Here is a 10,332-nt window from a genome sequence, read left to right on the forward strand (position 1 = left end):
TGCAAACAATTTTGTTTTGTAATCTCTCGTAAATCCACCCTGTCCACGCCAGAGCATTTGGCCATTTGATCTGCGTTAGTTGTGTATCGGTCACAGAAGGGATATGTGGAGCTGTCCATGGAGAATGGGAAACTGAGCAAGCATGCCTTCCATCTGATATTCCAATAACTTCTTGTTGACTTGCACGGCTTGAGAATCGCATTGATGTCTTAGTGTTTCCCATCAATAAGTCTTTTGGAGTGATTGCTTGATGTGTTGCTTAGCTAACTTTCCATAGGAATGTGTGCACTGGATGTTTACATGAGGCACATGCTTCACTTTCACATAGTATTTGTAAACAAAAGTACATGTTACCTCTTGCTCACAACTTGATCTATCCACAGAACAGCCACATGGAGCACCACCCAAAAGGGACAGTGTGTGTATTTGGATGACTGTTTGAGATAGACTCTGCCTTTGATGATTAACAATTTTTTCCCCCCCATTTTCAAGGAAAGTAAATCTTTATCATCCACAAAAAAAAAAATGTGGATGATAAATATTCCATAGCAGAGTCATGACTCATGACCCATGATCAATGAACCTTCAGAAGTTTATCATCATTTATTATTTATTATAGCACCTTTAATTGCACCACTCATGAATGAATGATCTGTACATCACTTGACAATGAAAAAATAAATGAGGGAAGTAAGGTTTCCATGTAAACAAGAAGGCATTCTGGCAACATTGGTGATGCTTCAACTGTTTTGCTTTTAAAGGTGAAGCTGCAGTGTGGATTCTGCTGAGAACTTACCTGCTCCAGAAATACTGGTTTGTGAATGCTATTGCTGCTGATCACTGCTGGAATTTCACTTTGAGCTGGAAGGCTTTCAGGGTGTTTAATGTTAGTAGAAGAGAAGCAACAAGAGAAGCAAATCCAATAAGGAAGTGAAGCATTGATTCCTGCCTCCCCCTCCCCTCCTACCTCCACCATCCCTTGTAGCTTGAAGCCTCCACTCAAGCATGTCTCCTTGGAGTTTGCATTTAAACATTTGGGTTCTTCTGCTGTTAGCAGGTAAGAGGAGACCATTTCTTGGGTAAAAGAGGGTGTGCATGTCATTGTAGAGTTGGAAGATGAAAGAGAGAGCATGCGGACATTCAAGCATTCGCGTATAGGTGGGAGAGGAGGGTCTTTGTAATTGGGTTAGATCATCGATGGCTGAAGTTGTGTTGTGAATGGCAGCACATTCTAACTTGCAACTCCTTCTCCCTTTCTTTCTGCAAGAAACAAACGGTCCAGAAGTTGTCCAGAGTGTAAAATGTGACAGAGTAAGTGTTTATTAAGTTTGTCTGCCTCTCACATACATACATACATACATACATACATACATACTGTCATCGTCCAATGGCATTTGTTCCTCATCCTCTGGATAATGTTGCTTTGCTTTAAATTTGTGCTGTCCAGAAAACAAATCAATGTCATGCGTCCATTATTGCATTTGCAATTTGATTGTTCAACTACTTTTGATGCTTCAGAAACATTTAACTTCTCTTATTTCCATGTGAGTTTGTTTTTTTCTTTAATTGTTCAACTTTTATAATCAAACAATTTTGAGTTCAAAAAATAAGCATAAATTAACTGATTGGAGGACATTTGGAACATCTGTAAATTTGGCCTCGCGAGCCGAGAGATATGTTGGTGCAACAGTTTAAACTAGAAGGGCACTCGCTGGAGCGCATACCTCCGCCACGTAATGCTTGATCCACGAGAACATATCGGACCCAACACATTTTTGAGATATTGTGCTCCATATCGTTTTTGGTCCTATCAATGGTGAACAGTCACTTAAAAATTAAATAATTCTCATATCCAGATCCGGATTCAAATCTTCACCAACATCTAATCAGTTCATCCTTGTCACACACCCAACCCGCCCACCAATTTCATCCGGATCCATCCACAACTTTTTGAGATATCCTGCACACACACAGACAGACAGACAGACAGACAGACAGAGGGGTGAAAACATCTCCTTCATCTTCGGTGGCGGAGGTAACTGAAGGTATGTGCACTTGCCTCCGAGCTGTCCGGCCAAGGTTTGCATCTTGAGCCCAGCTATAAAATGCCACTGTGGTGTTTCACAGGCAGGGTGAGGAATCATTGTGTGCATGTAAAACTGGAGGACACATCTTTCAGCACTGGTCATTGGTGGATGTTAAAGATCCATGCGGTGTCTTTCTCAAGGATTAGGGCAGTTATTGCTGGTACCATTGACAAATCTCAAATTGCTGCCTACACTGTGGGTAGCAAGTGGTCTCATCTTTTTGTGCACTCCTTTACATGAAGTGACACTGCTCGTTATCTTTGAGTGCAATTGCTCTCTGTGCAACAGCTTCTGCCCTATAAACAAAGTTTCATGTGAACGGCCTTCTTCGACTACAAAGGCCATCCAATTCCATTACCAGACTGGCATTACGGAGTGTTGAGCGACTCATCTCAGGCACAAAGTCTCCGTCTCATATAATGACATGCTCAACAATAAACACTGGAATACAACAACATAAAATGCAGCACTGTATTGTTGACTGGAAGAGGCCATGTAGGGGACAGCTGACTGGCTAACATTATGTTCCGTTTGACCTTTGCGCTTTTAGAAAGAAACGGGATTAAAAAGTGCTCAGAACCTTGCTATGTGCACCAGTGGCCCAATGACTTCTGGCAACCTGCTCGAATCTCTGAAGATGATGAACACCTTGCCTGGTGAAATTGGTAAAAACCTTGTGAGAGTTCGCTCAATTGCTCCACATGTGAGTGCAGTGATGGTTATCGAAAGGAACACTGAGAACCATTTTGCATATCCGTGATTCGATGAGTAATGTATAACATTCTGTTGTTATCCCCTTTCCCCCAGAAAGAGAACTACTGCAAAAACTACACTCAGGTATGGAGGTGTGGTGACATGGTGGGTTTGCGTGGTTTCCCTTGCAATGATTGTTGTGAGTGAAAGTCCCTTGATGGCCTGACAGGATGATGCATGGGTGTATCGAATAATTCAATTCCTCTTGAACAGTTTGAACCATTTATTTAATACATAAGCATCATGATGGAAGAGAAGAGGAAATTCAGTCACACAATAACAAGCAACATGCTTTATCCTCTTTTCCTAATAATACATGTATCTTGCTTGAATCCATTTTATTCTCAGCAAAAGTGGGGAAGGGTGAGATTATGGAAAGATATCTGGTGATACTCAAGACAAGGTAACTGCGAATGCAGCTTGAACTCAATGGCTGGGAAATAACTTCATGATCAGAATATGATAAGGGTTCAAACCAGGCATATGGACATGATCTAAGCACACATTCCAATAGCACTAGACTCCAGCTTCAAAGGGTCCAGCCAGACTTTCAAACACCAGCATATAATTATTTAATACTAGCAAATACAACCCGTCGCTTAGCTGACGGGGGTATTGAGAGAGAGAGGGAGGGGGGGGAGAGAGAGAGAGAGAGAGAGAGAGAGAGAGAGAGAGAGAGAGAGAGAGAGAGAGAGAGAGAGAGAGAGAGAGAGAGAGAGAGAGAGAGAGAGAGAGAGAGAGAGAGAGAGAGAGAGAGAGAGATATTGATATATTGGGGAGACAGAGGATGGAGGGAGGTGAAGGGGGCGCTAGGAAGGGGAGAAGAGTGAGGAAGTGGGGGGAGGGTGGAGGTGGGGAGAGCGATGCCTCACCAAATGTTGCTTTGCACTGCGGGAGGGAGGGGTGTGAGAGGGAGAAAGACAGACAGACAGACAGAGGTGTGGGAGGAGAGTGCTGCATTCTATTTGGAGGGGGGAGTGAGGAGGGGACAGACAGACAAGCAGAGGGAGAGAGTTGGGGGGGGGGGGAGGAAAAAATAAGAGAGAAAGTTGAGGGTGGAGGTGGCGTTTAGCAAAGAGTGATATGTTGTGTTTAATGACTGAACACAACAACAAATAAAAAAACAACTCGTGTCAGAACAGCTGTACACACAATGACACAACAGAGTTTATAAAGTTACTTGCCGGCACATCTGCAAAAACTTTGATATCCCAGTTCCAGAAAATTTGTGGGAATATGAACCAAAAGCAATCACTGAAAACATGGAAGTACTGCTCACGTACGACCTAATAATCCCATCAAGTGTGAACATCGAAAACAAAGCATTGCAACCAGATATCATACTAGGGTGCAAAAAAGAGCAGAAGGAATTGCAAAGTGAGGTGTTAATTCCAGTGATTTTGGAGTAAACAATGCAGAAATCAAGAAAATGACCAAATACCAAGTCCTCTCGAAGGAAGTGAAAAGATCCAGGAAGCTGAAGAATGCCAAAGTTGTACCAGTGATAGTTGGAGCTATGTGAATGATGACAAAGAACCTCACAGAGATATTAAAAACCATCCCTGGGAGTATTACTACAAAAGAACTACAGTTGGAAGCTGTCCAGGGTTCAGTGATGATTGTGAAGAGAGCCCTCGGCACAAAACTTTGAGAACAGAAAACTTCACAGCTTGGTCCATGAATCGTGACCCCTTACCGAAATGACGGTGGATACCCTGGGCCCACCCTGGGAGGACTCCATTCCACATTCTGAAATCCACATATGAAGATACAAATCAACGAACACACACACACACACACACACACACACACACACACACACACACACACACACACACACACACACACACACACACACACACACACACACACACACACACACACACACACACACACACACACACACACACGCACGCACACGGATACTTTGAGACCTGGGAGGGCTCCATTCTACTTTATGAAATTCGTACATGGAGATAATGATGAAGAACCAATAACACACACGCACACACACCGGTGCCATTGTGGTAATAGTTTACATACATACACACACATAAAGTAAATAAAAACGACAAACATAAAGATTTACCTTGAAACAGCTTTCTTTGAAAGAGGATTTAATGTCGGAAATTAACGAAATTCAATTTTAAAATGTATCAAGCCACAGAACACAAAATGTATCTATTTTGAACATGGCGAACCTTCACAGCTAGAACAAACATGGCGAACACCTGGTCGGATGGACCTTATTTTTTTATATTTATATATCGATGTCAAAGTCAGAGGTGGATTACAAAAATAGATCACACAAAAAGGATAAACAAAGTGCTGTACTGCAGAAATATAATTACACATTTTCAGTGGATGAGACACCTCCCGAGGCACCCACCGCACGGCACCGCGGGACCAAACAAAGGCATAAACGTACGCCTAATTGATGTGAGATTGAAAGCACGTGTACTTTTTCCTAAAACGAACAACCAAGCAGCTTGGAGAGCGCTCGCCAAGTGGCTTAAGCGCTCAAGCAAGCACTCCAATTGAATGGTTGTTCAGAAACGGCTCCCTTGGTACGCAATTTGCAATCACTGAACCGTCATGTTAAACATACACCTCCCAGAGACGCCCAAAATGTCAAATATGTCCGAATTGGACAAATAAACACTTTTTGAGGAGTCGGAACTTCTAGTAAGTTCGATTCTGGAGCTTAAATTTTGTAATTCTGCTTAGTTTAAGAGATTCTCGCGGTGATCGCATGTGCGGAAATGGAATAAAGCAACGAACGCTGCCGTCTCCGGGCGTTTATAAGCATTGCAATGTACCCAGTGATTCATAGCTATTATAAACAGGAATTTGATTAATATGAGTAAGGAAAGTGGAAAAAAAAACAACTTTATCATTAAGAAATCATTTCAGCCTGTTCCAAGTCAACGCATGGTTGAGCAGGTCAAAAAACATGGCGGCTTCAGACCCCAGTGAGGTTACCCAGGATATGCCTTACTACCCCAATAGAGTGCAATGACTGAGGATCGCCTGATGAAAGATATAATTAAATAAGGCCGTTAATTGTCTTTATAAGGGGTGTTTTAATTACCCAAACACCCAATTTTCCATCATGCACTTCCTTGGAGTTTTCTTAGTATGCATGCAAAGTTTCAGGCAGCTAGGTTTTAGAGTTTTGGAATTATGGTGGAGACACAGTCTCAGTCTCAGTCTCAGTCTCAGTCTCAGTCTCAGTCTCTCTCTCTCTCTCTCTCTCTCTCTCTCTCTCTCTCTCTCTCTCTCTCTCTCTCTCTCTCTCTCTCTCTCTCTCTCTCTCTCTCTCTCTCTCTCTCTCTCACACAAACACACTTATTCGTATAGATTTAATATATGAGGATCCCTTAATATATTTAATAAGCTAAAGAGAATAATCGATAATTCTATTCTCCTGAATAAAGATTAAAGATTATTTGGTTGGCCAGTCTGCCTGGGGGAAAGGGGTCTGGTGTTTACTTGGTAGGCTGGTAACCTTCCAATAGAGTAAAGAAATATAAGGCTGTTTAAAATCATATTGATACATACTGTAAATTCAAAATAGATACATGCTCGAAAAGCAAATAAATGTAATAAGCATGTTGTATTTGAATCAGACATTTCCCATTAAAGGGTTATAGCCTGGCGTGGCTCAGTGGTTAAGGCGGTGGCTTGGGATCCTTGGGGTCCTGAGTTTGAGCCCCGCTGGCTGCTGAGTTAGCATCAGGGGGGTTGACTCAGCCTGTCATCCTTCCGAAGTTCGGCAAAATGAGCACCAGTATACTGGTAATTATCCCTGCAGGGTCAAAGGCGACGAAAGGGTTGGCATCAGGAAGGGCATCCAGCCATAAAAACATTCCCAAAAGAAAGGGGATCATGATTGGAGCCCGCAAAAAGCTGACCCCTGCTCAGGGATAAAGGCTTTCAAATGGTGTGATGATGATTTCCCATTAAAGGGTTATAACAATACATTGTGTTTTTGCTAAAAACTTTACTTCTCAATTTAATTATCAATCAAGATTAATTGGCTACATTTCTCATTTTATCAGCCATCTATAATTCCAGCAGTGTGTGTGTGTGTGTGTGTGTGTGTGTGTGTGTGTGTGTGTGTGTGTGTGTGTGTGTGTGTTTGACCGCTGTTTCTCGACAACCTCTGGTCCGATCTAATTGAAACTTGCCAGGTATATTGCTGGAGACCTGAGGATGTGCCTTTTCAAGGTTTGATATTAATCGGACAAGTGCTTCCCAAGTTATGGCCATTTATTTACCAAACCAATGACAAGACACGTTGTTGCGTGGGCGTGGCCGATGGGGAAGGGAAGCTCAGCCGCGTTCCCCATTACGGGTTACAACGTACGGACTTCCGGAGAGTGATGACTTCGTGTATTCTAATAATTTCTTGATTTCTTATGCGCATTTATAGATAAACACAATGCCGCAAGTTATGATCGTTTTCATATTAGACGGTGCATAAATTTCGGTAACATCAGAGTGAGCTGGTGTGCTCCGAACCAGGAAGTAATTTTTTTCTCTTCTCTTCTCTTTTTGTTTTTCCTTGCGATGACATTGCGAAAAGGCAAAATACGTTGGCGCTAATCGAATAATTGGCCATTAAAACCTAAATTGCGAATCATCGTAACTGTGATATGCGAACTTCTGCGCCACGCACGTACGGGCACGCGAGAGCGAAGAAACGGCCTGTGTGGTTGTTGTTTGTTGCTCGCGGTTTGAATATTTATTTATGAATTTTTTATTTTATTTTTTATTTTTTTACGGGCACGTACTAGTTACCCTTAAAACCATTAGGCTAATTTTGGAGAAATCTGTTTCCTCAGGTGCATTTATCTCGGTATTGTGTGGAATGGGTTGAAATCACAGCCGGGCTATCAACCGTCAGATTGGTGATTTGCAAGCATGGTGATTTATTGTACAGTGGACCTTCTCACAGATGGAAGTGAACTTGTTAAGCTGGGTATCCATCTGATAGCAATCGTTCGGGGACGTTAAAGATCTCGCAATATATTTTGAAAAAGAGTTGGTGATTTCTCACAGGCATCCTGTTTAACTTTAAATTCATATCGTAACTTACAGGAAACAACAGCTTCTGCATCAGCAGAACAACTCCACTTCAAAGAAATGATGCTATCAGTAGCCAGATGATACATGCATATGAAATAATAAGACTCTATGTTGGTTGAACCGAGTGCTTTTTTGTGTACAGGCCATGGTAAACACTGTGGACAATCTGCTGTCCGTGACTGCTCTTGATTCCTGGCGGGACCTGAGTGATTCAGAACGAGCGAATGCTGCATCACAACTCTTGAAGAGCATGGATAACACAGGGTTCTTGATGGCAGAATATTTGCATGGGTCCAAATCGATGAGAGAGGAGCGGAATAATGTTGGTGAGGAAAGAGGAAGAGTAGTGGAGGATGTGGAATATCATGTAGGCCTGTCGTACTCGTGTCAATTTTTTATTTTTTATTTTTTTTACAACTTGTGACTTTGTTTAAGACTGGGGGTTGAAGACTTGATACGAACTGGGATTCATCCCTTGAGACTTGTGTCTTTAAACATGTGGCTTGATCAAGGCATTGGAAATTTGATTGTACAAAACAAACAACTCCATAGAAGGGGTAATTAAACCAAATAATAGTAACAACATTCGTTTTGTGCAATAAAGGCACTAGGGCTGCCGAGACAGTTTCATTGGCAGGGAGTGCAGTCCTGGATGGGTCGCCACTCTGACGCGGGTTACCCCGAATGGTTATTACCCCAGTACACTGGTACTCATTTTGCTGATCTCGGAAGGATGACAGGCTGAGTCAACCCCACCTGGTGTTGATTCAATGCCTGACCGGCTCAAACTCAGGACCCTTAGGTCCCAAGCCAGCCACCTTAACCTGCTAAGCCAACACCAGGCTAAAACAAAATAAGAGGGAGAAAATATTTTGCCATTAGAAAGAAACTGTGAGGCAAGGTATTGAAGTGCCATGTTGGCTTGCATGCTCAAAAATATATGCAACTTGAGGTTTAACCCTCGAGACCAGGCATTGGGTTGACTCTTTCGATGGAGAAGAAAGACTGTGATCCTGTTTGTACTTGTAGATAAAAGCCTATCGTCCCATTATGTTGTAGAATGATCCTAATTGTTTATCAGCTTCTCTTGCATGTTGCCCATCTCTTCATAGCTCTGGAGGTCTCCTTGGTGAACTCTGAAAATCTACAGCCTGTGCACTTCTCTTTCAAGGCCCCGGATGGATCTTCAGACCTGCTAAAGCTCTCGGCGAAAGAAATTGAGCACCAGGGGAAAGGAGGTTCGCTGCTCTTCATTAATTTTAACATTATGTAGCTTTGCCATTCCCTTTCTTCCTTTTTCTCTCTATCTTGTTATCCAGTCTCCTTTTATTGTGTACCTCTTTCCACCACCCAGTGCATATTCACTGCACACCTTGCACAATGTTTTTTTTTATTTTAACCTCCCGAGAGCACTCTCTTGTTTACCTTCTAGTTTTGCTGTGATCTGTTTATAATTTCCAATCATTATTTGTTTGTTGTCTATATGCAGACACACTCAGGTTGGTGTTCTCTGGTTATGATCAGCTTGCTGACCTCCTACCCCTGAATGCAAGCAGCCTTTCCCTCAAATTGGAGTCCAATGCGTCAGCTGTTCGCCCTGCATCTCGGATTCTCTCAGCTGCGCTGCGAGCCGGTCGCTCTGACCTTCCAGACAAAACATCTGTGGACAGCGTCTCTCTCTCTAACCCAATCGAATTTAGTCTAAAGCACACGGTGGTGAGTTTGAGAAGTTGGGAGCCCAATCGGTGTTGGGCTATGAATGTGAGTTTTGTTCATTTTTTGCAGAAGTGGAGCAGTTAGGTTATTGTTATTGTACAATCTGTTGCTTTTATGGGAACATGATGCTGTCTCCACGAGCAATTCCGTACCATGCCATCATTGTTTCCACTTGCCTGTTCAACACTTCAATCAGGATGAGGACATGAAAATGTGCCTGTCAGCCCCTGACATTCACACCGGAATAGGTCTGTGTTCGAACGACATTACTGCCAAAATGTCATCCTGTTTGTCCAAAACGTCATCAAATGCACTTGGTTGGAGCCCTTTTGGTGAATGTGTTGGTTTTTAGTGTTTGTTTATCTTTTGTTTACTTTTCAGCAAAAAGAAAAAAAAATCATATATATATATATAGATGCATATATACACATTTGTTGAGCACCATTACTTGTTCTCCCTGTAATGTCCGGAGGGCAGCGGGACTCGGATAGTCGTGAGGGTTGTCGAACACTGTTTATTGCCCGTCCGGATGCACACCACTACAGACTACACAACGCCTCAGGCGGCGCGAACACCTATATCCCTTGCAGGCACGTGACCCCCCAAAACCACTCCTCCACGCCTCCACAACGCTCCCCGCATTGTGCTCTGCCCCCACAGGCCAGTACACCACACTCCTCCCTCC

The 10,332-nt window shown here is 42.8% G+C and overlaps 1 protein-coding gene across 3 annotated transcripts in view; it reads left to right on the forward strand.

Moving 5' to 3' along the window:
- The window catches only part of LOC147023391 (adhesion G protein-coupled receptor L3-like), an 80,783-nt gene that overhangs the window by 15,986 nt on the left and 54,465 nt on the right, over positions 1–10,332 (forward strand). For 2 of the 3 annotated variants that reach the window (XM_085888768.1, XM_085888769.1), the window contains 8 exons: positions 762–813; positions 986–1,057; positions 1,268–1,311; positions 2,638–2,790; positions 2,895–2,924; positions 8,074–8,257; positions 9,044–9,169; positions 9,421–9,647. In XM_085888768.1, coding sequence (XP_085744894.1) covers positions 1,006–1,057; positions 1,268–1,311; positions 2,638–2,790; positions 2,895–2,924; positions 8,074–8,257; positions 9,044–9,169; positions 9,421–9,647 — 816 coding nt within the window. In that variant the 5' untranslated portion in view covers positions 762–813; positions 986–1,005. The remainder of the gene's footprint in view (positions 1–761; positions 814–985; positions 1,058–1,267; positions 1,312–2,637; positions 2,791–2,894; positions 2,925–8,073; positions 8,258–9,043; positions 9,170–9,420; positions 9,648–10,332) is intronic. The other variant, XM_085888770.1, reaches the window with a different exon arrangement.

This window comes from Eptatretus burgeri, chromosome 7 (assembly GCF_056783735.1).
Source record: "Eptatretus burgeri isolate ZD-2024b chromosome 7, Ebu_testis_v1, whole genome shotgun sequence".
Classification (NCBI taxonomy): domain Eukaryota; kingdom Metazoa; phylum Chordata; class Myxini; order Myxiniformes; family Myxinidae; genus Eptatretus; species Eptatretus burgeri.